At 58.5% G+C, this 12,337-nt stretch overlaps 1 protein-coding gene across 5 annotated transcripts in view; it reads right to left on the minus strand.

Moving 5' to 3' along the window:
* Window positions 1-606: 606 nt before the first annotated feature.
* The window catches only part of RIPOR1 (RHO family interacting cell polarization regulator 1), a 31,048-nt gene continuing 19,317 nt past the window's right edge, over window positions 607-12,337 (minus strand). For 4 of the 5 annotated variants that reach the window (XM_054640842.2, XM_054640840.2, XM_077185146.1 and 1 more), the window contains exons 2-22: window positions 12,039-12,165; window positions 10,180-10,329; window positions 9,789-9,867; window positions 9,457-9,480; window positions 8,935-8,988; window positions 8,701-8,853; window positions 8,549-8,612; window positions 8,423-8,466; window positions 8,085-8,210; window positions 7,646-7,794; window positions 7,332-7,461; window positions 5,429-6,241; window positions 4,996-5,135; window positions 4,512-4,686; window positions 4,222-4,357; window positions 3,891-4,052; window positions 3,595-3,753; window positions 3,055-3,251; window positions 2,865-2,948; window positions 2,578-2,668; window positions 607-1,577 (exon numbers count right to left, since the gene is read on the minus strand). In XM_054640842.2, coding sequence (XP_054496817.2) covers window positions 1,480-1,577; window positions 2,578-2,668; window positions 2,865-2,948; window positions 3,055-3,251; window positions 3,595-3,753; window positions 3,891-4,052; window positions 4,222-4,357; window positions 4,512-4,686; window positions 4,996-5,135; window positions 5,429-6,241; window positions 7,332-7,461; window positions 7,646-7,794; window positions 8,085-8,210; window positions 8,423-8,466; window positions 8,549-8,612; window positions 8,701-8,853; window positions 8,935-8,988; window positions 9,457-9,480; window positions 9,789-9,867; window positions 10,180-10,329; window positions 12,039-12,139 — 3,129 coding nt within the window. In that variant the 5' untranslated portion in view covers window positions 12,140-12,165 and the 3' untranslated portion in view covers window positions 607-1,479. Of the gene's footprint in view, window positions 1,578-2,294; window positions 2,359-2,577; window positions 2,669-2,864; window positions 2,949-3,054; window positions 3,252-3,594; window positions 3,754-3,890; window positions 4,053-4,221; window positions 4,358-4,511; window positions 4,687-4,995; window positions 5,136-5,428; window positions 6,242-7,331; window positions 7,462-7,645; window positions 7,795-8,084; window positions 8,211-8,422; window positions 8,467-8,548; window positions 8,613-8,700; window positions 8,854-8,934; window positions 8,989-9,456; window positions 9,481-9,788; window positions 9,868-10,179; window positions 10,330-12,038; window positions 12,166-12,337 lie in introns of all 5 variants that reach the window. The other variant, XM_054640841.2, reaches the window with a different exon arrangement.

Raw genomic sequence — 12,337 nt, forward strand, 5'->3', positions numbered from 1 at the left:
CAGGGAGTGTGGTGAGGGACAAGCAGCAAGGGGGGACACAGAGAGCAGCCTCCCTCCCAGCCCAGTGGTGTGTCCCTCACACAGTGAGGTGGGGACAGCGGATATCCTGGGACAAGGCACAGCCAGTTAGGCAGAGCAGCTCACAGGGTGGTTTAGCATTCCCTGTCACACCCATCCGCTGTGGGAACATTTGGGAACATGGCCTGGCCACCACAGCTGCTGCAATCTGCTTCCAGTACTGGACATGGGTCCTTACTGGTCCAAACTGGAAGTCAGGGCCTAGATAACCAACAGCAGCTGGAGATGGGGAACGTGTGGATTTACACACACACACACACTCATACAGACACACACAGGGCTGTTTCCATTCCCAGGGCAGCCCTGGTTTTGGTGGCCCCCATCCTGTGTGGCCACCTCCTACTACCTTGGATGATGCATCCCATGCTCAGCAGCCAAATTTTGGCAACATTTGGCTGAGTTGCAGGACCAGAAATCACAATTATTTCCCATGACATCCCCTGTCACCCTCCAGGCAGCTATGCTGACACTCAACTTGCCCTGCCCCAGGGCACTGGGACCAAAGAAACACCCTTACAGCGACACCGACACTCTTTAAAGGTTTTTATTTCTGCTTTAAAATCAAAATTAGTCATTCTCTGTAATTACATTATATATAGATTTATAGAGACAATATAGAAAAGAATTTTTTGCTTTTGTTTTTCTGCAAAAATCTGTAAATAAAAAATAAAATAAAACAAAACAAACAAACAAAAAAAAGGTGGCAGCTTCTGTCCATCCATCTGTCTATCCCTCTATCGTTCCTCCTGCCCCTGCCCTCCACAGCACTTTCCAACAGGCCAGGAAAGGCTCTGGGCTGAGGCCACATCTCACTACACTCCCTACAGCCACAAGCCAGGGAGGGACAGGAGCACGTGGATCTGGAAAGAAGAAACGCCAGCAGAATATATTAATATCTTATATTTCATTTTATTTAAGTCCTGGGGACTCCAGGTGGCAGAGGGCAGCAGTCCCCATGGCCCTGGCAGCTCCTGGAAAGAAACAGCAAGGTTTCCAAAGTGCAGGTCCTTCCGGGACAGGGCGCGTGCCCTCGAGCAAGAGGAAGGCAAGAGGAGGCAGAGCAATCCGGTACCTCTCCCACCACCCCAGTCCAGGCAGCTGTAGTGGACGAGGGGGGCAGGAAGGGTGGACTCCCTGGGTACTTTAAATAGCGATCAGAGGGAGGGATGTGCAGCGAGCCCCCTGCCCAGTGGTGTGGAGGTGGCACCCGTGGGGCCGGTGGCCAGGGACAGGGAAGCGGTGCTCCGTAAGGCAGAGTGCGGCCATGGCGAGCTGCCGGCGGGCGGGGTAATACTGTGGTGTGCTGCCGGGAGCGGAGCTGCCGGGTCCCCAGTCCGTGCAAGCCCGGGTGGCCCAGCAGTGTCTTTGCCCTCAGGGGTGGCAGGCGGGTGTGCGTGGGTCTCAGAAAGCTGTACTGGCCATGCTGGCTGGTGCAAAGATCCGCGGGAGGCTATCCAGGGTCTCCTCCAGTCGCCGGTGAGCTGATTTACCGTCTTCCCCTGCAAGTACATGCCACGGTCAGTGATACAAACTGCAGAAGTTCTGTCCCCTGCTAATCCTTGGCCACCTACCCTGGCCTTTCCAGGGAAACATGCCTAATACCTGGTAGAGCTGAGCCTGCGTGCTATGGCCACAGCATGGAAACCTCTCTTGTTCTCTATAGCACACCCCTGGGCAGGTCCCAGCTGGGATCTGGATCAAAAAGTCCCCAGAGCTCCCGATTTAGAAGTTGCAAATCCCATTCTCAGCTGCCCATGCGGGACACGGTTAACCTGTGTTTCAGCTGCAGGACTGTTGGCTTGTGGAGAGCCTCACTTGGGGCCAAGGTACCAGTGCTCAGGGCTGTGCCAGCTCTGGTGGCTCCAACAGCTGTGCACATCTGCATGCACTGGCATGGGAGTCATAAGGGCTCCCCAAGAACCCCAGGCACACATAGGGATGCACACATCCATGCTACAGGCTCACTCTGAGCTCTGCCTGCAAATCTGCCCGCAGCGGCCATCCCCAGCAAGAGATGGTGACATGGACAATCTGCTGGGACATAGGACACAAGGCATCTACATGTGTCAGGGTGCCAGTGGGATGTGCACTATCAACAACCAAGACACACAGACTCCAAAACGTGACACAGCTGACAGGCTCTAAGACAGAGACATTCGTGAGCAAAGCAGCCGGAGCAGGGACAAGGGATACGAGGACAGCTCACGTGTCCCAACCTGTGCAGCAGCTGCCACGATCTGGAGGCCTAGAAACACACTCAGATGGTTCTCTCAGGGCCATCTAGCAAATGATAAATAACAACCAGGCTTAGCGCTGTGGCTACAGGATGCCTGGCCCTCACTGCCAGCTTGTTCTTGCCTGGCAGAGCTTGGGGCATAATGAACCAGAGTGCATGGGGTAGCCATGGAGCCCCATCTCCCGTGGGCACTGCTGGCACCAGGAGATGCCACTTGGGATGCTGTGGGTGGGGAGCAAGCAGAGAAGCATCAGGACACTCACCGCACAGCATCAGGCTCTGCTTGGCTGCCTCCCGCACAGGCTCTTTGTCGGTTTGGCACAGGTAAACCAGCTGCTCAATGCTCTCCTTGGCCTGCAGGAGAAGGGACAAGGAAATGAGTTTTGGCTGTCAAGGCTGGAGCAGGAACACAGCCAGATGGGGAAGGTAGCAGAGGGCGCTGCAGCCCCATGGTGCAGAAAAGGCCCTCATCCTCTTTCTTTTCCTCCTCATTGTGTTTCCTCTTCCCCTGGAACATCCAGCTCTGCTGCCTCCTCCCCACATCCCTCACCTTCAAGCAGCCCAGCGCCGCACACCCTGCCACACGTGTCTGCACCTCCTCATCCTCCAGCTGCTCCAGGAAACACACGAGGGCCTGGGGGAGATGGGGGAGTCAGTGCCACCATCTGTAGCAGAGCAGGGGCAGCACCCCGGGGGCTGTGGCACCAGCCCACGTCATCCCTGGCTTGCCCAGCACGTACCCGTTGGCGGAAGCGGGGGTTTTCTGCCAGGCTGCGGAGCTGGGCTGACACGGCGCTCACCACCTTGCTGTTGCCCTCCACGAGGAGCAGGCTCAGAGCCTTCAGTCCCTCCTTCTTCAGGCGGCCCTCGGGCATGCGCTTCAGGGCACGCAGCACCACGTCCTGGTCGTCCGAGTTGAGGTTCTGTGCCAGCAGTGCTGCAGGAAGCCATCCAAGGTGTGGGGAGTCACACAGAACTACCCCCACACCCTGCCACCCATCCCCGGGCACCTTGGATCCATGCTGGCAGAGTGGGCCCCACACAAGGTGCCAATGCATGGAATTGCTCCCCAAGACACTGGGAGACCTACAGCAAGGATATCAAAAGGCATCATGGTCCTGGGCTGCACTCTAGATCAGACTGACTTGCCCACCCCAAGGATGGCTGAGCCTCTTGGTGTTGCCCCAGAATGGTCATGGCACTGCTGCAGGGTGATCAATCACTATGGTGATACTCTAGCACCCCATCCCAGGACTTAAGGAGAGCGGGAGGACACCCACCTTCCTCTGCCAGCTCCATCATGTAGGTGTCAAGCACCAGGGCACCGAGTGACTCAAAGTGGCTCCAGTACTGGAAGATGGTGATCTGCTCACTCTGAGCACTGCCGGGCCGCCGGGGCAGCCGCCGGTTCAGCACGTCCTCCACCAGTTTCACACACACTGTGGGAAAGAATCAGGATCACAATGTGCAGTAGCCATGGTCACTCCTCTGTGGAGCTCCTGGCACCCATATCCTCCCACTCATGGTCACTGAGCGAGGCTGGCAACTCCCCAAACACCCCTGGGCACCCACTCACCAGTATCAGCCAAACCAGAGTGCTGCTCACTGATGGCAGCTGCATACTGGGCACTGAGCACCTGCAGGAACCGCTCCACAGGGCAGGTGTAGATGTTGGGCACTTCCACACAGAGGTCCCAAAGGGGCAGCACGCCCTCCTTCCGTGTTGAGAACTGCACCACTGTGGGGACAGGCACTGTCAGACCTCCCCGAGGCCATGGCAGCAGGCAGGTGACTCCTGCACTCTGTCTGGCATGGTCCATCGCTGCCCAGCCATGCCCACAAGAGGACACAGGCTTCACACAGCCTCCAGGATGGCACAGAGGGTCCCCTCAGCTGTGTTTCTTTACCATCAGCAGCTGAGGTGGCTGTTCCTGCGCGCTCCTCTGTCAGCTGGCACACGATCTCCAGCACCTGGGACTCCCGCAGCAGCCTGTCCAGGGCATACATCTCCTGGCACCGCAGGGGACCGAAGGTGCCCAGCTTCTGCAAGGCACAGCCAAACCAGGGACTTCAGGGACAGAGCTCACTGCCCACATCACAGCCTCCAGGCTGCAGCAAGACCCCGTTCAAGGGGATACATACAGCCACAGCCCACCACAGGGTGTCCCCTGCTGCCATATCCCACCCTGGTCCTCACCAGCAGCAGACGGTTGCAGTTGTTGAGGTGAAGCACCAGAGCCTTATCCAGGAACTCATTGCCAGTGCTCATGGGGTCAGTGCTGGCCTCAGAACCACTGCACATTCCGGTGTCATCTGCCCCCATCTCGCCAGCGCTGGGGGCTCTGGTGCTGCGCAGGGGTCTGCCAGCCCTTCTGCAAGCCAGGGAGAGATCAAGGCAGTGGATCAGCACAGGACACCTGGACCTGGCCCTTCCCCACCCACAGGGCAGAGGACAAGTCCCAAGGGCACAAGGACTGCTTCCAGCCCACCCCTTATGGAGAGCTACAGGGTGACATTATGCTACCAGAAGGACCAGGTACTGCTGGTTCTTGACCTAGACCTTCCCTAAGCTGTGATGAACAGATCTAAATATGGTTGGGCACCCTTGAACATCCCCTATTCCAACTTCCCCAATGCCATCTCCTGCCCTGTGCCCCATGCCATGAGCCCCACTCATGCACCTCTCATCTTGGAGAGGCTCCTCCTCAGAGCCTTCTGAGTCCTCCATGTCCGAGGTGTTGAGGAAGCTGAAGCTCTCCAGTGCATGCTCCACTGTCAGGCTGATGCTGGAGGCCCGGCTGAGGAAGATGCCTTGCTTCTGCTGTGGAGGAAGGCATGGTGGAGTTGGATCCTGGCTCACCAGCCAAGACAGCCCTGCCACCCGCATTACTGGGCTATGCCATCATGGATGGCCCCATCCCCATCACCCAGGGGAACTGCCAGCAGGGTTGACCCCATCCCTATCAGCCCTGGGCACTGCCAGCAGGGATGGTATTGTCTCCATTGCCTCTGAGCACTGCCACCATGGCTGGCCCTGTCCTCATCATCTCCAGGCACTGCCAGCCAGGATGACCCTGCCACCCTCACCCCGTGACACCCCTGGGAGCCCCTCACCAGCAGCATCTCCTCCAGACGTTTGAGCTCCCGTTCGAGAGGCTGCAGCTCTGGGAACTGTCCCCGATAGTCATCCAGAGCTGAGCCCAGGAGGGCAATTGCCTCCTCCAGACCTGAATCCACCATCTTCCCCCGTGGCACCTCAGGGATGCTGGTGGGCAGTGGTGGGGTTGGGATGGGCCTCTCTTCTGCCGAGGCTTGTGCCAGTGCTGTGGGGATCCCAGTGCCATAGTCACTCTGTGCTGGCGCCTGGCTCTGCACTGGCTCTGCGCTGCCAGCCTCCTCCTCGCAGGAGGTGGCCCATGCCACGGAGGCACGAGGCTTGGCCTCAGTGGCCCTGTCCTGCCCTGCCACAGCAGCTGCCACTGCAGCACCAGGCAGAGGGTGTGCATCTTGCTTGCCCATCCCTGCATCCTCCGTGCTGGGCGCAGGCTCCCAAGGGCTCTCCACAGTCTTGACCTCCATTGTGGCGTCCACACTGGCCTCGCTGATGTGGCTCAGAGTCCGGGAGTAGGGCACATGCCCATTGGCCACTGTGTCCTTCTTACGGCTGCTCGACTCCTCTGGTTGGCTCCCAGCAGAGGGGACGCTGCTGCCACTGGCCCCAAGCACGGCATCAGCCTCCTCTGGTTGCTGGGAGAAGGAGATCTCGATGGCAGGGGCGGAGGCCTGCACCTCAGGCTGCACGATGGGCTTGTGTGTGGCATGGCGGGCACTGCTGGACAGCTGGGGGCTGGAGGAGTCATCTGAGGACTCCGAGGAGATGGACCAGGCTGTGCCGTTCTCCAGCTCCTCTTGGCGTCGCAGCATATTCTGGAGAGGGGGAGAATGGTGTCAGCTGAGACCCTGCTCCTGCTGCCCCATCTCCTCCAGCTGTCTGTGCATCAAGCAGGGGCAGGATCGATCTGAGCTGGAGGGCACTGAGGCTGCCATGGCTCTGCTGACACAGCAGGATGGTCAGCAAACACCTGGCAGCTCCCAGCTCTGGATCCCACCCAGTGCCAGCAGGCAATCCAGCTCCCCATGAACAGCCCCATATGTCCTGGAGCCTTGGGGCGCCGGCATTCCCTCAGCACAGTGGGATGCAACATGTGGAGCCAAGGACACCAACCACCATGGCTGCAAGGACAGCAACAGCTCCAGCACCAGCTGTGGTTCAGTGACCACCATTTTGTGGTTCACCATCACTGAACTGATGCCAAGCTAATTCCACGTTAGTCACACCAGCACCATGACAGCATCACACCAGTGCCACACCAGCACTGTCACACCATTACCATTTCACCAGCACCATCACCAGTACCACACCAATGCCACCAGCACGGGGACTCTGAGAAGCTGTCTACTCACTAGAGCCCAACTCTTGCACAGGGGTGAACCCAGGCTCCCCTAGCTTGGGGACCAGCTCTGTAGGACCAGCCAGACCCAGCCTGGCAGAATCAGGCCTTTGGGCATCAGCGAGGGATAGTGAGTAGGAGACAAGGACTGGCTACAGCTACAGCGGGATGGCCACAGCGCTGGGCTAAGCTACTGGCCTGCTCCAGCCCCGCACTTACGCGGCCCTGCTGCGGCCATCTCCCGAGCTCGGCCGAGGAGACATCGCCGCAGGAGCAGCTCTGAGACAGCTTCTCGAAGAGTGTCTCCCGAAAGATGTCCAGCAAGGACCAACCACGCTTGTCAGCTGCCCGCTCTGGGCTCTTGGGCAGAGAGAAGAGGAGCTGTGAATGTGGGAGGGAAGAGCAGGTGCCGGTACTGGGGAGTCCTGGTGGGATGGCTGGAGAAGAAGGAGCTGCCTACCCATCCCTGAGCTGTGCCACCCTCTCAGACGTTGCTTAGGCACATCCCTGTGTGGACCCCTCCACTGGCCATGTCTCCTGAGCAGCCCTGCCTGGTGCACACTTACATAGAATGCCTGTTCCCGCAGGGACGGCGTGTCAGGCGGACTCTGGTTGTAGGTGGAGAACCTCTTGTTCACTGTGGAAGCCTTGTTGACAGTGCTGGCTGCCGAGGGCTGGTCATCCTTATCGAAGGGGCTGGGGAGGACAGCAGGAAGGTGAGGGGTATGTCCCAAGACACCAGGAGCCCCTCCAAACCAGCTCTGGTTTTCTATAATTACAGCTCAGTTTTGGGATGGGAGACAGACTGGGGTGGGTCATCTCTTGCTGGGCATCCCCTGCACTGCCATCTGCCACCAGCAATGCCTGCTGAGGTACTCACTTCCAGGTCACCTCCAGGCTGAGTTTGAGGGTGCCCAGGTCGTTGATATCCACAGCCACTACCTGGGGCAGAGCTGCAAAGAGGTCCTTGGTCTCACAGGACACATTGCCCACCACAACATGGTTGGCCAGGCTCTTTAGCTCTGTCACCTGGAGAAGGAGGAGAGGAAGGAGAGGAGGAAGTGAAACCATAGGCCAGTGAGGGTGATGTTTAGGTGAGGTGCTGGAAGTAAGCCCTAGGAAGTGGTGGAATCACCATCCCCGAAAATGTTCAAAAAACATGTGGATGTGGCACTTGAGGACACAGTTTAACGGTGGGATTGTGTTAACTAGGTTAACAGTTGGACTTGATGATCACAGAGGTCTTTTCTGACCTAAATGACTCTATGATGCAGGGGGATAGCTGGCCCACCCCATCCCTGTCCTTTTATGCACTATACCTTGATGGAGAGGAACTCAGTGACGAGGGGCAAGAAAACCATTTCCTCGCTGTCCCACACCTGCTTGCTGTTCACCTCAATGCGCCCTCGCAGCTTCCACCGCTGCCGTCCATACTTCATGAAGATCTGGGGATGCAGAGGTATGGGTATGGGGGAGACATGACCCCAGAGTGATGGGTGCTCTCTCTATGTCCCTAGGCATGGCCATGGACTCATGCCACCCACCACCACCACTCTGCAACACGCCCTCCACGCCAGCACCCACCTACACCCCTCAGACACCCCAAGGACACCAGGGCAGAGGAAGAGCAGAACCCAACCCATATGGTCCCACCAACCTCATACTGGTCACCAGCACAAAGCCGGGCAAAGCCTGCCAATCCTGCAAGAGAAGGCAGAGGGGCGTCAGCAGGCAGCAGGCAGGCAGGCAGGCAGCGGGACAGGGATGGAGCAGGACAGGGTACCTTTCATCCGGATGTGGAACTCGCCCAGCTGGCTCTCCAGCTCATTCTCCAACAGACACATATTCTGGGAACAGACAGGCGGATGAACAGGACCTATGAGCAGCCAACCATGGGCTCAGCACCCTGCCAGCCCAGCCACCCAGCTGCCTCACCTCTGTGTACTCCTTGTAGCCCTTGCTGGCCTCGGCCAGGCTCTCACGTGCCTCCCGGCTGCCCGGCGAGCCGGTGCTGTAAGCCTTGACCATGTTGTGGGCTCCATCACGGAGCCGCCGCTGGATGCAGTAAGCCTCATACAGCTCATCTATCTGCAAGGACAGGCCCGAGCTGCAGTGACAGGCACAGGGCTGGGGACAGCACAGCCACCCCAGTACTGCCCCAGGTCTCACCTTGCTGGCATGAAACTCCAGGCGACGCAGGAAGCGCTCAATTGACTTCACTTGCTGGAAAAGCAGAGGAGATGGTGTGAGCGGCAGCACAGGCCCTCCGTGGAGGAGCCACAGGTCACAATGTGGCCTCTGCAAGCCCTGCACTGAGGCTGGGGTCCTGCCTGGGAGCTGCAAGGTGGCAGCCAGTGGGAAGCACCCATGCTACAGCCTCCTCCAGACTCTTGTGCACCAGAAGGTCCTCCAGGAGCCAAGCCAGGCTCCAGGCTGCTTTTTTTCCCAGACTGTGAGTTAACCCATGCCCTGCACTTACTAACAACAGCTTCTGTTTGCCTGAAAGGGGTTACAAGATCATCTCTGCTTCATCCCCTGCCCACCTAGGCCACCCTGCCTGCAGAGCCCTGGACCCTCTCCTTCCCAGGGGACAAGGCAGCAGGGCAGTGCTAGCAGAGCAGGGCTGGCAGTAGCACATCCCAGGCACAAGGAAGGGGAATACAAGGGGAATGAGACACTGATCCCGCTTACCTTATCCAGATCGTAGAGAAAGCCCTGGAGGAAAGATGAGAGGGATAAGATGTAGCACAAAGCCAGCTCTGCCCACCCAAAGAAGACCCAGCACATGGCACCCACCACCCATAGCACGGCAGTGGGACATGCAGCACCCAGCCAGGGCTGGAGAGTGCATGACAGAGGGATGGGAGCCCCAACACCAGAGCCTGGGCTGGCCCCTACAACCCCACAGAAACAGGCTCAGCCCCAGGCACAGATGGACCATGAGTTGTCCCAGCTGTGCCCACAACCTCAGCTGTTTACCCAAAGCACCACTCCCCATAAGGCTCTTCCCAAGCAGCACTTACCAGGCGTGAATTCCTCTTGGACTCACGGATCTGTGTGCTGAGCTTCTCCAGTTCCAGCTGGTGCACCTCCAGGTAGGCTCTGGGGGCAACCACACCATGGGGGTCAGGTTGGGATGCTGTGTCCAGGGCTCCTGCTCCCCACAGCCCACACCAGCCCAGCACACGTGTCAGCACATCCCCACTCTCTGTTTCAGCACACAGGTGTGGGAACCCATATATGCCTCTACATGGGATGTGGGACCCCACACAATCTGGGACACCAAGGCAAAGTGCCCAAGAGACCTGGCATGTCCCTGCCTGGTGGGAGCAGAGAGCTGCCAACCCCAAGCCATATCACAAGCTGTCCCCATGCCCCTCAGGAGCTCTCAGCCTCCACCCACCCAGCACTTACGTCAGGCCCTTCTTGAGAGCTTCGTACACCTCGTCCAGGCGGTTGGGCTGAGGCACCTTGGGTGGTGGGGATTTGTGGGACATTGAGAACATCCTACTGACCCTGGAGCCAGTCTTGCGGGAGACAGTGGGGGTGAAAGGTGAGAGATTCCTGGGGAGAGAGGCTGGGATCAGCACACAGCACCAGGGTCCTTCTGGGTGCTCCAGCCAGCCAGGCACCCGTCTCTAGAAAAGGGTGATGTCTGGCATGAAGGCCAGGTCCACTGGGCCAGGTCCACCAGGTCCCTGGTGCCAGCTGGGGAGAGACAAGGCAAAGGAGGATGGCACCACCTGAAATGAAACTGAATTCCTGGAGGGTCCGTGAGGACACCTCCAGCCCTGGCTGCGCTCTAAAGGGGGCATGCTTGGCTCCATCCCAGCACCCGGATTGCCAGGGGCATAGAGGGTGAAATATGCCACCCTGTGCCTCCAGGGTCAGGCAAGGGTCCCAATCCATCATGGGAGCATCCTGGGGACCGGCAGCCCTGTCACCTCATCACCCAGCACAGCCACATGGGGCAGGGACATGCTCACTGATGCTGTGCCTCTCCAGATGTCACCAAACCTGCTGGATGGAGCTGCCTCCCCCAGCCGACCCGCAGGATGCCGACCCAGCGCTGGGACCTGAACACCACCCTTCCTGCCTTGTGCAATGGAGTCACTCCCCAACCCAGCAACGCCTCACTCAGACCTTCCCTTCCTCCTTCCCAAGCATCGTCATGCCACCAGTGCCCAGGAGACACCGTGGGCTCCTCATTTCCCAGCCTGTACCTCCCATCCTGTGCTGCTCTTCACAGAAGTGACCAAAAGACTTCCCCGAATCATGGGTGGGGAAATTAATGTCTTGGCCTCTTCCCAAGAGATGGGTAAGCACCTAATTTCCACCATTCCTTCTCCTTCCCATCCTCCAAGGTCCCTGGAGGCATCTCCCAGCAGCATCTCCCTGGCAACCACTTGGTTGCAGGCATCTAAAAGTCCTCACTCTTCTCTGTCTCTAGGGGCCCCCTCTGGTACCCACAAATCACCAGCGATGTGCTGGTGACCTGGAAAATGTCACTTGGCCCAGCGACTGGACAGGACTTGGGGACAGAGTTGAGCAGAGCGGGAGGTCAGAGCACAGGGAGGCTCTGCCTGCTACCCAAGAACTACCTGCAACACGGTAGCCAGGAGCTAGGGATGGTGCAGAGAGGGTTGGTGGGGAAGTGCAGCACATGGGGATGCTCAGCAGAGAGGAGGAGGAAGGGTATGAAGGGACCATAACATCACCAGTGGATGGAGAGGAAGGAGCAGGGAACAGTTGCTCCTCACACTGCAGCTGGTGGGCAGCTGGTAAACCTTTCAAACGATAGGTTTGGGGTGACCCTGAGGAAACCCTGATTCACACCAGCGCTCAACCCCGAAACTGGCTGCCGCAGGATGTCAAGGCCATCAAGACACTTCAAAGCCACCCCAGCTCTACCTCACCCATTAAACATTATGAGGTGGTCACAGGGAAGGTCTTAGGAGCTGGTTGAAGAATGAGGTGAGCTACATCTGCCCTCTCTCTCATGCTCTTGTGGCAGCAGCCACAGGGCTGCAGGGTCCTCACCCCAGCTGGAGCACAGCCTGGCAGAAGATTGGGATGATGGGCTCTGTCTCCTACATGGCCTCAGTGTTCCCTGCAGCCATCTGTGCCAGAGTCCTTGGCTACCAGAAAGATCCCTGAGGGAGATGATGGGACAGCTGGATGGAAAAGAGCCTCAGGATGCACAGCAGGTCCCACACAGAGCCCCAGCCTGTCCCCATTCCCCGTGGCAGGCAGCATGAGCAGCCATCTCGTACCTGAAGGGCCGGTCGGCCGATGAGTTCACTCCGGCGAAGGACTGGCTCCTATTGATCTTGGTGACGAGGACTCGGCGCTGCGGGCGCACAGACAGTGACATCGTTGAGTGTGACCTGGAGGGCCGCCCTGGGGACAATGACACATCAGGGTCACCAGCAGCAGGGTGAGGACACACATGCAGGCAGGACTGCCACCAGCACTGAGAATAGCACCCACGGACCATGGGTTGGGAGACTTCCCGCTCTCTCAGTCCAAGAACCCTCCTGGTGGCACTGGGACACAGATCCCATGCTGTCCC

This window comes from Agelaius phoeniceus, chromosome 12, assembly GCF_051311805.1.
Source record: "Agelaius phoeniceus isolate bAgePho1 chromosome 12, bAgePho1.hap1, whole genome shotgun sequence".
In the NCBI taxonomy this organism is placed as follows: domain Eukaryota; kingdom Metazoa; phylum Chordata; class Aves; order Passeriformes; family Icteridae; genus Agelaius; species Agelaius phoeniceus.